This window comes from Geotrypetes seraphini, chromosome 2 (assembly GCF_902459505.1).
Source record: "Geotrypetes seraphini chromosome 2, aGeoSer1.1, whole genome shotgun sequence".
NCBI classification, from domain to species: Eukaryota; Metazoa; Chordata; class Amphibia; order Gymnophiona; family Dermophiidae; genus Geotrypetes; species Geotrypetes seraphini.
In genome coordinates, this window is record NC_047085.1 from 99,782,948 (window position 1) to 99,799,210 (window position 16,263).

At 41.0% G+C, this 16,263-nt stretch overlaps 1 protein-coding gene across 6 annotated transcripts in view; it reads left to right on the top strand.

Moving 5' to 3' along the window:
• The window catches only part of EYA1 (EYA transcriptional coactivator and phosphatase 1), a 329,665-nt gene extending 313,677 nt beyond the window's left edge, over positions 1 to 15,988 (top strand). For all 6 annotated transcript variants that reach the window (XM_033934041.1, XM_033934043.1, XM_033934039.1 and 3 more), the window contains one exon: positions 14,894 to 15,988. In XM_033934041.1, the coding sequence (XP_033789932.1) occupies positions 14,894 to 14,974 (81 nt within the window). In that variant the 3' untranslated portion in view covers positions 14,975 to 15,988. The remainder of the gene's footprint in view (positions 1 to 14,893) is intronic.
• The last annotated feature ends 275 nt before the right edge of the window (positions 15,989 to 16,263 follow it).

The following is a 16,263-nucleotide window of genomic DNA, read 5'->3' on the forward strand; positions in this document are numbered from 1 at the left end:
CTTTGAGTGAGTTACTGGAGAGTTGACAGGCAAGCAGGTCTGATTGCCTGTCAACTTATCTGAGGAACGGAGTTCTCTGGGAGGTGTATAAGGAGAGAGAAGCAAGAAGAGATAGTGAGGGGTAGCAGAATGAACACACTTGTAAGTCAGCAATAAGATCTTGAACTGTATGCGATGGCAGATAGGGAGCCAGTGAAGTAACTTAAGGAGAGGGGTGACATGAGCGTAGCAAGGTTGGTAGAAGATGACTCGCGCAGCAGAATTTTGCACAGATTGCAAGGGGGAGAGGAAACAATGAGGGTTACCAGTTAGGAATAGATTGTAGTAATCTAAGTGTGAGGTTACATGAGCTTGAACAAGGGTCCGGATAGTGTGCTCAGAGAGGAAGGGGCAAATTTTGGTGATATTGAAGAGATAGAAGCGGCAGGTCTTTGCAGCTTGCTGGATATATGTAGAAAATGAGAGGTCAGAATCGAAGACCACTTCAAGGTTATAAACAGAGGAGACTGGAACAATGATAGTATTATTTACAGAGATGGAGAAAGGAGGAGGAGGAGCAGAGGGTTTAGGAGGAAAGAGTAGCAGCTCAGTCTTGGACATATTTAGTTTCAGATGATGGCAGGACATCCAGGCAACAATGTCAGCCAAATAAGCAGAGACTTTTTCTTGGACTTTAGGTGAAATTTCAGGTGTAGAAAGGCAAATCTGGGAGACATCAGCATATAGGTGATCAGGGCACCAAGGGAAGAAGTGTAGAGAGAGAAGAGGACCTAAGACAGAACCCTGGGATACACCAACCACTTGTGGGGTAGCAGCAGAAGAGGACTCACCAACATATACACTAAAGTTGTGTTGGGAAATATAGGAGGCAAACCAGGAGAGGACATATTCAAGGAATCCAAACGAGGACAGCATATCAAGTAGTAAACTGTCTCTGGTGGATTTAATGATGTTCTCCCCATGAGGCTCATGCTTATTGTCGGTTTTCGGGTCTCTACTGCATCTTGTCAGGTAGAACCGATGTTTCAACTGCAGAAACCCTGAGAAAACATATAACCCAGCTTCAAGGGGAGAACATATTTTTTTACTCAGAGAATAGCTAAGCTATGGGACACATTGCCAGAGGATGTGGTAAGAGTGGATAACTTAGCTGGTTTTAAAAAAGGTTAGGACAAGTTCCCGGAGGAAAAGTCCATAGTCTGCTATTGAGACAGACATCTGCTATTGAGAAAAGCCACTGCTTACCCTAGATTTGTAGCATGGAATGTTGCTACTATTTGGATTTTTGCCAGGTACTTGTGACCTGGATTGGCCACTGTGAAGACAGGATACTGGGCTAATTTAACCATTGGTCTGACCCAGTATGGCTATTCTTAAGTTCTTATTATCCTTCTCATCTTCCATTCACAGACTCAGACATGTCTATGTATGGAACTGAGTGGTGAGATACATGGTAGAGCCTATTTTGGTTGGCTGGCAGTAGCTGTATAGTTGGGGAAGGAAAAGTATGAGATGTAGGTGTATGTGTGTGTGTGACTTGTTTAGTATGTATATCTGTTTCTGTGGGAAAGTGTGGTTTGAGAAGTTGTGTGAGAAATAGTATACAGTATTGTAACACTGATTATAGACTGTAACCCATTCTGAGCTCTTTGGAGAGGACAGGATATAAATCTAAATAAATAAATATAGCCGTTATGTAGTTTTTGAGGAGTTAGAGATGATGTTTATCTGGGTAATAGGAGCATTTTCCCTCCTCTACCTTCCCCATGTTCTCTCCTTCATGACATTCCTTCCCTCTCATGTCCTCTCTTACTTGGACTTCATTCCCTCCATCTTCCATTCTTCCCCCTTCCCCTCCCTCCTTCCCCTCCAATCAGAGCCTCAGGCTGCTCTCACTATATCCCAAGATGCATTGGGAAGGGAAAGGCCCATCATTCTGAAGAGACAACCCTATCATCTGAAGGGAGTGGGCTTCCCTCCATCCACTTTTTCATTGGAAGGTACGGGGGTGTCGGGGGATGTTGGGAGATGTCGGGTGGATGTTGAGGGGTGTTCAGGGATGTCAGGGGGTGTACAGAGATGTCAGGGGGGCAGAGATGTTGGGGAATGTTGGAGGGGAGGGGGAATAGGGCTGGAGGACAGCAGCTCTCTGTGGAGGGGAAATTGGTGGATATGAGGAATTGTGGTTCTCCCTGCCAGTCCAGCTGATCCTGTCAGGGGAATCCTCGATCAGCTGAGCAGGCAGGACTCCATTAAACTGGCTTAGCTGACTGACTCAGCTGATGGCAAGCCATTCGGCCAGGTTAGACAGTTCTGATTTTTTTTTAAGATCTTTGGGTGGTGATCCTCCAGCATCATCCCCATTGTTGTTTTTGACATGATCAGCAGTCTGATTGCAGGTTGCGCTCTTCGCCTAGTTCCTTCGATCATCCCAAACATATTGTCCTTCTCCAATTATCTTTCTCATCTGACAGTTTGACCAAAATAAAACAGTTTTAACTTCATCATTTGGGCTTCAAGTGACATAACTGGTTTGATCATAACTGTTAGACCAGTGAGTCTAACATCGATAGTGAGCAAACTAATGGAAACTCTAATCAAACACCAATTAGATAAGATCCTGGATGAAGAGAATCTACGGGATCCCCGACAACATGGATTTACTAAGGGGAGATCCTGCCAATCCAACCTGATCAGCTTCTTTGACTGGGTAACGGGGAAGCTGGATATTGGGGAGTCCCTGGACATCGTGTACCTGGACTTAGCAAAGCATTCGATAGCGTACCACACCGCAGGTTACTGAGCAAGATGAGTTCTATAGGATTAGGTAACACATTGACGAAATGGGTTGGGTGCTGGCTTGGAGGTAGGCTCCAAAGGGTGGTGGTGAACGGCACCCCCTCCGAAATGATAGAGGTGATTAGTGGAGTACCACAGGGCTCAGTCTTGGGCCCAATCCTATTCAACATCTTTATAAGAGACTTGGCAGAAGGGCTTCGAGGTAAAATAACATTATTCGCCGATGACGCCAAACTGAGTAATGTAGTGGGCAAATGCACAACAGACGAAGATTCAGTGCCCGACAACATGATGCATGACCTACTCCTACTGGAGCGATGGTCTAGGACATGGCAACTCAACTTCAATGCCAAAAAATGCAAAGTTATGCACCTGGGCAGCCAGAATCCATGCAAGTCTTATACCCTTAATGGCGAGATCCTAGCAAAAATGGTAGCAGAACGAGACTTGGGGGTAATCGTCAGTGAGGACATGAAGTCTGCCAATCAAGTGGAGCAGGCTTCGTCCAAGGCAAGACAAATCATGGGCTGCATACGAAGGGGTTTCGTCAGTCGTAAGGCGGAAGTCATTATGCCATTGTATAGATCCATGGTGAGGCCCCACCTGGAATACTGTGTGCAATTCTGGAGGCCGCATTATCGCAAGGATGTGCTGAGACTGGAGTCGGTGCAAAGAATGGCCACCCGGATGGTCTCGGGACTCAAGGATCTACCATACGAAAAACGGCTTGACAAATTACAGCTATACTCGCTCAAGGAGCGCAGAGAGAGGGGGACATGATCGAGACGTTCAAGTATCTTACGGGCCGCATCGAGGCGGAGGAAGATATCTTCTTTTTCAAGGGTCCCACGACAACAAGAGGGCATCCGTTGAAAATCAGGGGCGGGAAACTACGAGGTGACACCAGGAAATTCTTTTTCACTGAAAGAGTGGTTGATCGCTGGAATAGTCTTCCACTACAGGTGATTGAGGCCAGCAGCGTGCCTGATTTTAAGGCCAAATGGGATCGGCACATGGGATCTCTTCACAGGGCAAAGGTAGGGGAGGGACATTAAGGTGGGCAGACTAGATGGGCCATGGGCCCTTATCTGCCGTCTATTTCTATGTTTCTATGTTTCTTCCAGAATATTCTTCCAAGCTATTCTTATATTCTTATAGATTTTTTTTCACTTAGAGAATAGTTAAGCTCTGGAATGTGTTGCCAGAGGATGTGATAAGAGCAGTTAATGTAGCTGGTTTTAAAAAAGGTTTGGACAAGTTCCTGGAGGAAAAGTCCATAAACTTTTGTAGAGACAGACATGGGAGAAGCCACTGCTTGCCCTGGGTCAGTGACATGGAATGCTGCTACTATTTGGGTTTTTGCCATGTATTTGTGACTTGGATTGGTCTCCATGAAGACGGGATACTGGGTTAGATGGACTATTGGTCTGATCCAGTAAGACTATTCTTATGTTTTGGTGGTCCATAGCACACATAAAATCCTTCTCCAAAGCTCAAATGGTTATTCTTCTTTCTGTCTTGTTTCTGCAGTGTCCAACTTTCACATCCATAATTGATCACTGAAAAAATGAGTGCGTGGACAAGTCTGATCTTTGTTTGGAGTGTTTTCCTTGCCTTTGAATACTTTGTCAAGAGCCTTCATTGAAGAGTGACCCAGTGCTATTTTGTGGAGTATTTCTTCTCTGCTAGTTGCTTCTTTGTTTATGAAAGAGCCCAGGAGATTGAAATCATTTACAACTTCTATTCTATTGCCTTCATGCTCAAAATCTTCATCATTTTCCATGTTCATGATCTTCATCTTGTTTATATTCAGTTCTAATTCTATGTTATGACTTTCGACTTTGATTTTTCTCACTAGATGTAGCATGTCTTCTTTGCTGCTGGTGATGAGCATTTTATCATCTGCATAGCGCAGGTTGTTTATATTTCGGCCACCAACTCTGAAACCAACGCTCTCTTCTTCCAAATTTGCTTTTCTGAAAATGGCTTTTTGCCATAAAAGTTGAACAAGTAAAGTGACAAGATACATCCTTGCCTGACGCCATGTTTTATTAGAAACCAATCAGTATTGCCATATTCTGTTCTCACTGCAGCTTATTGATTTTCATAGAGGCTCTTTATCAGCTGAGTTATGTGAGTATTCCCATTTGTGCTAGAGTTCTCCATAGTTTATTATGATCCACACAATCAAAAGCTTTGCGGTAGTCGATGAATCAAAAGTATAGGGGCTTTTGATATTCTTTACTCTTCTCCAATGTCTATCTAACATTAATGTTTCTTGTTCCTTGACCTTTCCTGAACCCAGCCTGAACTTCAGGAGGTTCTTGCTCGATGTATGATTGTAGCCTTCGTTGTATTATTTTCTACCATATTTTGCTGGCATGTGGAATTAATTCAATTGTTCTGTAGTTATTACAGTCCTTGGCATCACCTTTTTTCGGTATAGGTATGAACAGTCAATTTATATACCTATTTAATGAATTTGAGCTCTGAATGAGTCTGTGACATTTTCTAAAGTGATACATACAGTATGTATATATATATATATATACCCAACACATGCAATAATTGTACCAGCAGCTACATTTGGTCACTCATGATCTCATCGTCACCTCAGTCCACGATTCACCAGCCTCCTTATTGGTCACTATGCCAACCATTCTTTAATTATATAGTTCATATTTCTTTCCAAACTTAACAAAAATCAGTCTGTTGCACTTATCTTGTCAATAAGGAACCACCGCCATTTTCTAAAGTGAGCACATTCCAATCCTTAAAAAGTATTAAATAATATTTTTCTTTTTTTAATTTTATCTGGGTATTTTTTTCTAATTAGGCTGGTCCCAGTCTCCTTTCCATTTTCCTTGTGTCACTTTTCTCATAAATTCTTTTCCAAGTTTGCCTTTCCATTTTTTCGCTCTCCTCTTGTCTTTCGCTATATCTAGCACTGATCTTTCTTCTTTTTTTCAGTTTTCTCTTCCTTTATATCTATCAATTTGATTTTACTCTTATTGTCCCTTTCTCTCACCTTCTAGTCCTTAGTCTCCTTCTTTTCACCTCTCAACTACCTATCCCCTCCTCTCTTTCACCCACTCCCTAGTCCTCAATTTCCATTCTCTATTCTCACTGTCAGCCTCACCTACTTTCCATTACTTCTCTTCACAAGCCCCAATTCCATCCTTGTCCTTTCTCTTTCTTCAAGGTCATTCTACCTCTTATTCTTCACCACATCTCTTATTGCCTCTCTTTTATCATCTTTTTAATCTCATTTACACCCTCCCTCAACTCCATCAGACATATTCCCTTTCTCTCATACCCCTCTATAGTTCCCCCACCTCATACAGTACCTTGCATTCTCTCTCCATTGTTCCAGATCATTCATAATATGTCTCAACCTTTTCTCAAATTCCATTCCCTTTCTCTTATATCATTTCACACTCTCTCCCTTTCAGTTCCTTGATGACCCTCGGATGGATGCCATCCGGTCCTTGGATTTATCGCTCTTAAGCCTATCAATCTGCCTACACACTTCCTCTAGAATGACCGTCAATCCTGTCAGCTTCCCATCTTATTTTCCTGCATATAGCCTGATGGGTTCCGGTATACTGTGTAAATCTTCTTCGGTAAATACAGACACAAAAAATGTGTTCAGTTTGTCGGCGATTGTTTTGTCCTCTTTTAGCGCTTCCTTTATTCCATGGTCATCCAACAGTCCCACTGCTTCCTTCCCAGGTCGTTTCCCCTTGATATATCGAAAGAATGGCTTGAAGTTTTTTGCCTCCTTGGCTATTTTTTCCTCATAGTCTCTTTTGGCCCCTTTTACCACCCTATGGCACCTGCGTTGATGTTGTTTGTGTTCCTGTTTTCATCTGTTTTTGACCTTTTCCATTCCTTAAATGAAGATTTCTTGTCTCTGATTGCTTCCTTCACCTCTACAGTGAGCCACACCGGTTCTTTGTTCTTTCTCCTCTTGGATCCCTTGTTGATACGCAGTATATAGAGATTTTGCGCCTCGGTGACCGTGTCCATGAAAAGGGACCAAGCTTGATCTAGCATTTTTACAGTGCTTATCCTCTTCTTAATTTTCTTCCCTATCATGAGTCTCATCCCTTCATAATTCCCTTTACGGAAGTTCAGTGCTATGGCTGTTGTTTTGGACCGATGTTTCTCCCCTCCCCTGCGTCCAGATCAAAGCGGATCATATTGTGATTGCTGTTTCCCAACATCCCTTCTACTTCTACATTTTGTGCCAGTCCTCGCAGGTCATTTAAAATTAAGTCCAAGATTGCATTTCCTCTAGTATTTTCCTTGACAAGTTGTTCCAGGAAGCAATCGCCTACAGCATCCAAGAACTTGGTCTCTCTAATGCAGCTGGAGGTGCCCAACTCCAGTCTATTCCCGGATAGTTGAAGTTACCCTGATAACTGTGTTGCCTCCCTTGCAGTTGCATTTAATCTCGTCAGTCATTGCTCCGTCAATTTCTTTGGACTGCCCTGGGGGTTGATAGTAGATGCCAATCTTCATTTCCAGGCCATTTGTTCCCAGAATTTTGATCCATAGAGACTCTAACTTATCCAATCAGTTGTGGTATGTTCTCTCCAGTAGATTCAATTCCATTTTTGACGTATATGGCAGTGCCCCCACCATTTTGAGCCATTCTGTCTCTGTGGTATAGTTTGTATTCCGGTAGCACAGTGTCCCAGATTTTTTCCTTAGTCCACCATGTTTCCGTTATGCCTATGATGTCAATGTTGTCTTTTTGCGCCCTGTCTTCTAATTCACCCATCTTATTCCTAAGGCTCCTTGCATTCGTATACATACACTTGAGCTTGCGGCCTATTCCTTTCTTGCATTTCCTTCCCACTTGTGTCCTTTTTGATCTGTCTTGCCTGTGATCCGGTGAGTCCTTCCCTCTATCTTCTTGCATGGTATCCTTCGGGTATACCAGTTCCTGAACCATCGACTCTTTCTCTTGTGCGACTGTTGGCTTTCCCCTTCTTCCTAGTTTAAAAACTTCTTCACTTCTCTCTTGATGTTGCTTGCAAGTAGCCTCGTTCCGTCTCTGCTGAGTTGGAGTCCTTCCTTCCTGTATAGCTTGCTCTTCCCTCAGAACGTCGTCCAGTTACGCACGAAGTGGAATCCTTCTTCTTCACACCAGCGCCGCATCCATGCATTGACTGCTTGCAGCTCCATCTGCCTCTTCTCATCAGCCCTGGGTACTGGCAGGATCTCTGAAAATGCTATCCTCTGCGTTCTGGTCTTCAACTTCCTTTCTAACATCCGGAACTGGTCCTTCAGTTCTTCCCTGTTGTAGTTCCTGTTGCTCACGTTGTTCTATACTTATTCCTAACAGTAGGGCTATAAACAGAGAAATTACTTTGAGCATCTTCTTACCCAAAAAAGAAATTTAGAAGAGGATCCCCAAGCACCATCAGCTGAGGGCCTACTCCAAATGTGACCAGAACTTCCCTAAACCAAGCGTAGCAGTTTCTGGCAGCATCCCTGAACCACTGAGGTGCCAGGATCTGTGGCTCAAGGATGCTACTTCTGCCTGCCAAGCTTGGCAAAAGAGATCCCTGGCCACCTTCAGAGGAAGTCCTCAGCTGACATAACTTGAGGGTCCTCATTAGATAGAGTATTTATATTTTATATTTACATTAGAGGCTCTTGCAGAGACCCATTTACAAAGTATGTATTTTTCCCAATTAATATTTCCAAATTAATAATGTATCTTTGTTTATTTGTAAATGGGGCTCTACTAGAGCCTTTAATTCAGTAGCATAATTAAATGAAATAACTACTTCTGAAGTTTAGGGGGATGGGCAAGGATGAAAGAGATTACTTTCGGGGATGGGCAGAGACAGCTGGAGATGGGTTTGATTCCAGCAGGGATCAGTTTGATTTCTGTCTCTGCACAACTCTCTAAGCTAGAATCAACATTAACAGAGTCACTTACAGAGCAGGCACCCAACGTTAAATAGAAGCCAGTTATGAGGTGTTCATTGCCAACTACTAGAGCTGATTAAGCCTATTAATTAAGTTAGGTTCCTACATCGGCTAGGTGCGCCGATGTAGGTGTCTAACTATAGGTATACTTTATAGGATTTGGGGGTAAATGATTATATTTTTGAGATACAAAAATGGCACAAGAACAACAATGTGGATAAAATGAAGTTTATGTAAATTTACTGTAAATGCTTATATCCCCAGTACTATATACTAAAGTACAAATATGCATTTCCCTAGGCTCATTTAATTTTTTAGAAAAATCTCTATACTAGCTTGAAAGCCAACTATGTGCTTGCAGGAGATTGATTTTACTTAAGGAGCTTAAAGCAATTTCAGCTAATAAAATCAAGCATTTTGCCAGCCTTATGAAGGCTATTACATAAGGTAAATATTAAAAATATTCACAGAAATTCCTCTGTAGAAATGTATACAGATCTTTGAGTGGAAAGACTAAAGTCATGGTAGATTCACAGTCATGAAAACAAGATTGGAGAGATTCAGAAGCACTAATTCACCTTCTTGTCCAGTTTGTCTGTCTTGACTAGATTGTAAGCTCTTTTGAGCAAGGACTGTCTCTTCTATGTTTTGATGTACAACACTGCATATGTCTAACAGCGCTATAGAAATGATACTAGTATTAGTAGTAGAATCTAGGTCAGTTATATGTGAACATACAACATATTTTTCTTTGTATGGATACTCTTGCAGAAACCCCTAAAGTATTCTTGTGCTCACACATTGAAGGAGGAAATTATTCAGACCTCATAGGGTTGTTATGTAGTGATGTAAGATAGAAGAAGGTTTTTGCTTATTTTCCAGGGTGGGGCAACGTTTAAAAAGAGAACTTGAGAGTCCTTGGGAGAATCACTGTTCAGGAAAGTAGGTGGGTGTGAGGTAGCTGAGAGAGCTGTGCTCTCCAGGGCTACCAGGATTGGGAGCAGATGCCCCTTTTTTTTTTTCTACGGGGCGAGAGAATTCCTTTCTATCTACATGTTGATGCAAATCAAGAGAAGACCAAGGCTGGTCTTACCATTGAACAACTTGTTTTTCACTTGGCCTCAATCTTCAGCCCCTGCAAATAATCCCCTACATCCCTCTGCATCTCCTTTACACCCCCTATGGGGAAGAATTATTGGAATAATGCATGAGACCACTGCCAAAGGGGTACTTTCCAAGGTCAAGAGAGTAGGATAGCTGCTTTTGCTGCATTGGTAACTAGCAAAGTATTTAAAATGATTTTGAACAAAGCAAAACACAGCCTGACCTGGAAAGAGAGGGAGGGGGTGAGGGAATGGACTAATGGGGTGCAGTATAAGGAAGTTATTCACAGTTTGGTGCTTAAGGTACTAAGCGCAAATTCTATATCATCAATTCTGTGCTTAATTATTGTAGAATACTAGTGTAATCCTTCAATTGCACTCCCATAACTTTAGGTGCAACTACTTATGCCATGTTAATGTCTGGTGTAAATTTTTAATTTTCCTAATGTTTGGTCATGTAACTGCCATTTTAGCTTACAAATTAGGTGACTAATTGGCACCCTAATATTAGGAACACTATATAGAATGAGGGAGTATCTGGATAGCGCTTCTGAATATCCTTACAGACTGCTTAGGAATTATCCCCCCCAATATTCAGCCGGTTGATGTCTGTGTCGGTGTTAAATCCAGATATTCAATGCCCCACCATTTCCAACCATCAATAATGAATATCCAGTTGTTTATAAGCCAGCTTGTGCATGCTTAGTTAACTTGATGTTCAGAGCACATAAAGATAGGACAGCTATTTATGCAGTCCTATTTATGCGCTAATGCTGGTTAGATAGCTCTGAAAATTGGGGGGCTAACCAGACTCCACCTCTGAAACACCCCCAGAACATCCCCAACATAGCTTGCTTGCACTGCAGCTCTAACCAGTCATTTTCAGCAAAAATAGCCAGTTAAGTGCCAATCCAGTCCTTTGGTTTTATTTACCGATTCATCCCTCATAGAGAACTCAACTCGGTTTACAACTATTTAAGATCATAACAGAAAAGAATCATGGTTGACAAATAAAAAATTGTTAATTAATCACAGATAAAAATTTTATTGAGACTTCTAAAATAAGTGAGTGTTTAACTTTTTCAAAATGTTGCTAATTGAGAGAGGAGTCTAATCTCAGATGGAAGCTCATTCAAAATATTTGCAAATAAAAAGGTAAACGAACGGCAGAAATTAGCTGTAGTTTTGATATTCTTTAAGGTGGGAAAGCCAAGTTTATATTTGTGGGTACTTCTGGAATTCAGTGGCAGAGAAGAGTTGAAAGAAATAGAAACAAAAGGGGAAAAGATCCCATGCATAATTTTAAAAATTATACTAACACATTTAAAATGTACAGTATTCTCGAATAAACTGGATGGAAGCCAGTGGAGTGCCTTTAACAAACATTTACCAAAGATCAATTTTGCCACTGTATTTTGAATGAGTTGTAATATTTTAGGTTGCATTTACTCAAGCATATGTAAAGTGAATTAGCGTAATCTAGTTGGGATAAAATAACTGCTTGAATCAGAACCCCAAAGTGTTGTTGGAAAAATAGATGACAAACTCGTCTAAGCATTTGGAGACTTAAAAAGCATTTTTTCATCACATTATTGATATGAGAGTTGAAAAAGAAAGGAATCCAAGATAAAACCCAAAACTCTGGAAGTGAACTCAATCTTCAATAAATCTCCTGAAATCAGTTGTACAGAAGGAGGTAATAACTCTATCTTTGGTCCAAACCACGGTAATTTTGTTTTTGTAGTGTTTAATTTCATATGAACCAAAGAAGCCCAATCCTGGATTCTTGAAATACAGAGTTAATGTTAGCTGTTAAATTATTTAGAGAAGGATCAACTTCAAGCAGGATAAAAATGTCATCTACACAGGTGTATATTGATTTGGTTGGAAATAGTTTAAAATGTTGTAGGGTTGTCATGTAAATGTTAAACAAAATTGGAGACAAAAGAGATCCCTGTGGTACTCCACAAACAGGGAACGAAGATGAGGAAAGTTTACCTTCATTATGTTAAAAATCCTCTAAACCAATCTAACGTTTGCCCATCCATGCCAATGTTAGCCAATAGATGGATCAAAATATTATGGTTAACGACATTGAAAGCAGCTGACAGATCAAATTGCAGCAAGATAGCGTAACTACCTTGAGACAAAAGACCCTGAATCTTTGTAGTTAGAGAAATCAGTAATGTTTCTGCTGAAAATGACCGGTTAGCCAACAACAAGTGAATTAACTGATGGATTAACTTGCACTGAATATTGGCCAGCATGCATAGTGCCAGGTCAGAGTGTGGGAAGAGCCATGGCAGTCCTAGAACCTAACATAAGAATTGCCATATTGGGATAGACCGAAGGTCTATCAAGTCCAGTGTCTTGTTTCCAACAGTGGCCAACTGAGGTCCCAAATAGCTAGCTAGATTTCAAGTAGTAAAGCAGATTTTATGCTGCTTATCCTAGGAATAAACAGTGGATTTCCTCAAGCCATAACAATAATGGCCTATGGACCTCTTTTAGGAAATTATCCAAATCTTTTATAAACTTTGTTAAGCTACTTGATTTCACCACATTCTCCAGCAACAAATTCCAAAGTTTAATTACATGTTGTGTGAAGAAATATTTTCTCTAGTTTGTTTTAAATCTACTACTTAGTAACTTCACTGCATGCCCCCTAGTCCTAGTATTTTTGAAAAGAGTAGACAAGCAATTCACATCTACCCTTTCCACTCCACCTAGTATCTTATAAGCCTCTATCATATCACTCCTGAGCTGTCTCTCCCCCACCGCCGCAGATTTCTCCAAGCCACCTCCACCGATTTCTTCCTACCACCCCTGACGTCAATTCTGACGTCAGAGAGGAAGTTCCGGAACTTTCTCTCCGACGTCAGACTTGACGTCAGGGGGGAAAGCTTGTGGTCGCATCCCTTTGTCCCCCAGCATAGCGCCTTTTTTTGAAATTGTTAAAGTGGGTTGGTCTCTTTCTGAAAATGGGACGATTCGGCGTCTCGAAGCAGTGCTTGGGAACAGCGGGATAGACTACCTAAAAACGGGATGGTCCCATCAAAATGAGACGTATAGTCATGTTACCCCTACTACACCCAAAGGTGCAGCATACTAGCAGTTACATGCTAATAATAGCACCTGACTCTTACAAGTGTATTTGCCAATTAAGGGCGCCAATCCCATGCTTGTGCTAGTATACTGTAAACATTGGTGCACAATTGGCGCCAGATTCTGTATACTGCGGCCAAAATTGCACACACAAATGTGCACACTGCCAATTTGTGCATGCAGTTTAATTAGTTAGAAGCCAATCAGTGCCAATAATGGCTTTGCATCTAGACAGTTAGATTCATAAAAAGGGCCCTGAGGCTCAGACTATCAATAAAACAACTGTTACTTTTGTGGAACCTTAATGTAGTTTTGCAAGGCCTCAGTCAAGTTCCATATGAATCTATTCAGGAGGTGTCGTTTTTGGATCTTACCATCAAGGTTATTTTCCTTGTGTCCATTACGTCAGTGAGACGTGTCTCAGTGCTGCAGGCTCTGTCATGCAGGGATCCCTTCCTCAGGATCACAGAGGTGGGAGTGTCCTTGTGCACAGTTCTGTACTTTTCTGTGTTTCATCATGTCAATCAAGAAGTAAGATTACCAGCATTCTAGAACACAGGATCAAAGAAAAAGGACCAGATTTTGAGAAAACTGGATGTGAGGAGAGTCCTCCTATGTTATATAGAGATCACCAATGAGTTCTGACTTTCAGATCATCTATTTGTGCTCACCAGTCAGACTAGACAAAGTAGACCAGCATCTAAAGCTACCATTTCAAGATGGATACAGATGACCATCTCATCAGCAAATATTGCCTGTGGCAAGTAATCACTAGTCTCTTTGAAAGCACATTAACCGTTGGATTCTATAAAAGTCACCTATATTTGGGCACACAGAATTGGACAGAGATGCCAGATTCACATGCAAAATAATTAATGAGCTCTAAACATTTAATTATTGGAGTTAAGAAACACTTAATTAGAACTATGATTTGCACATAAATCTGGCTACGCACTATTCTGGAATAGTGGGCATCTAAATTGTATTCAAGACTCGATATGTACTTGTTTCAGCCCTATCATACAAACAAAATGGTAAAAATGAAGATAAAAATATATCAGCTGGACTGAACAATCTAGCGTTTCCACCGTTTTTGTTTGTATGATTGAATCAAACACCATTTCAAAAAGTAAGAACTAGAGCTATACATAACATTACATTTTAAGTTCAGACTCCTGAGGCAGGCCATAGGCAATTCCGGTCCTCGAGAGCAGGATCCAGGTCAGGTTTTCAGGATATCCACAATGAATATGTATATGAGATGGATTTGCATGCACTGCCTCCTTGAGATGCAAATCTTTCTTATGCATATTTATTGTGGATATCCTGAAAACCTGACCTGGCTTCGGTTCTCGAGGACTGGAATTACCTACCCCTGTCCTAGGATAAGGTTAGGTAGAGAAAACTGATAAAGCAGCTGAATTTCATATTTTGCTCTCCCCTCCACTCTGAAACATGGTGGCTCCTCACCAGCCAGGTCACTTTGCAGTTTGTATGTGAGCATGTCACAGATGGACAAACGATAAAGTAAGCACATTTAGCTTTTATTGTATTTATTTAGGTACTTATATACTGCTTATCAAGGATATTGACAATCAGGTACTTAAGCATTTTCCCTCTCTGTCCTGGTGGGCTCACAATCTATCTAACATACCTGGGGAATGGAGGATTGAGTGACTTGCCCAGGGTCACCAGGAGCAGTGTGGGATTTGAACCCACAACCTCAGGGTGCTGAGGCTGTAGCTCTAACCACTAGGCCCTTTTCTTCAGTTCACATCAGTGCTGAAACTGAATATGCCCTGTAGCATTAATGAGATAAGTTATAAAAGAATTTAAGACATAAAAGGTCAACATGAGAGAAGAACTGCTCTTGAAATGATTGCTTTCAGCTCTGCCTCCTCTGTTCGTTTACCTTCTGTTTTGTCTTTTCTTGCTCATAGCATGCTATGCCATTTTGGAGGATTTCAAGTCACTCTGACCTTATGGCCCTACATCACGCCTTGGAACTGGAATACTTATAGCAACTTAGCAGCACTTTGGAATCTCTGGCGCCTCCCTTCCACCCATGGACAGTATACTGTGTCTCATGTCAGCACTGGACTGCCGAACTTTGCGATATCAACATGTTGACACACAGCTGCAAATTGTCTTAACCTGTGCCCTTTCCGTAAGGGAAGAGCATGTATTTGGTGGGGGGGGGGGTTTCCAAAATAGCTGTTGACTTCAGAACTGTGAACCAGATAAAAATAAGCCATGAAGATGTTCTAGTGGCCCCGCAGTGCTACAAAAAAAATGAAAGGTTCATACCTGTGAAGAAAGGACCTACAAACACATTGTAGCTGTTAGATTCCTCTCTGTAATGCAGAGCTTCATCAACACAGCAAAGCCAATTGCACATGCTGAAAGCTAAAAAAAAAAATTAAAAAAACAAACAAAAAAAAACAACAGTAGACAAATTTTCTTGTAAAGAAGGTTTACTATTTGGTTCTCATGCCCAGGGTACTCTCCCTATGTCACTACTTATTTATGAACAGAGTGTTTTCATATCCTATAGGAAGAAACTAAGGATAGGGCGCACCGGCCTTTATAGGCCTTGGCCTTATGACTTGGCAAATACTTTTGATTTTTAGCACCTCGCCTATTGTAGTCTAAAGTATGTCTAATTTAAACAAATATGTACATCACTGAGACAATCATGTACAGGAAGAAATGTTTTTTCTGTAAATTTGTAATAATTAATGATTCTTTTACATATTGTTTAGGTAAATGCTATTGAAAGGTGGAAATGCTTTTTGCTAGGTGAAATATAAGAGGCAGTGTGTGCACAAACGGTTGTGCTGTGCCTTATCAAAGTGTTAGGTATAAATATGTAGATATTTTTTTAGATAAATTTGTCAAGACCAAAAGCATGGATGTCAAGTGTCAATAAGGATATTCATTTTATTGTTTTCCAGTGGTTTAACCTCTTCTCAGCTATTTTGATAACATTCTTACTGCTTAAACACCTTCCCCATTAAACATATCAGAGGCAATCATGAAACATGTTCTCAGTTACCTTTCTGGGTTGTTGTTTTTTAATGATATATTTTGCCTGCTTGAAGCACTTCTTCCTGCGAAAAGGATATCCTCAGCAAAAGATATATGTTTATTAGAAAATGCTTTCTTGAGTTGAAGCCTAGAGAATGCTGTGTTAGAAATTTACCAAACTATTTTAGTGCCTTCGTTCATTTTATTTAAGAAGAAAAATAATTATGGGACCTGTTAACTATGCCACATTAGCTGGATAATATGCAAATTATTACATGCCAAC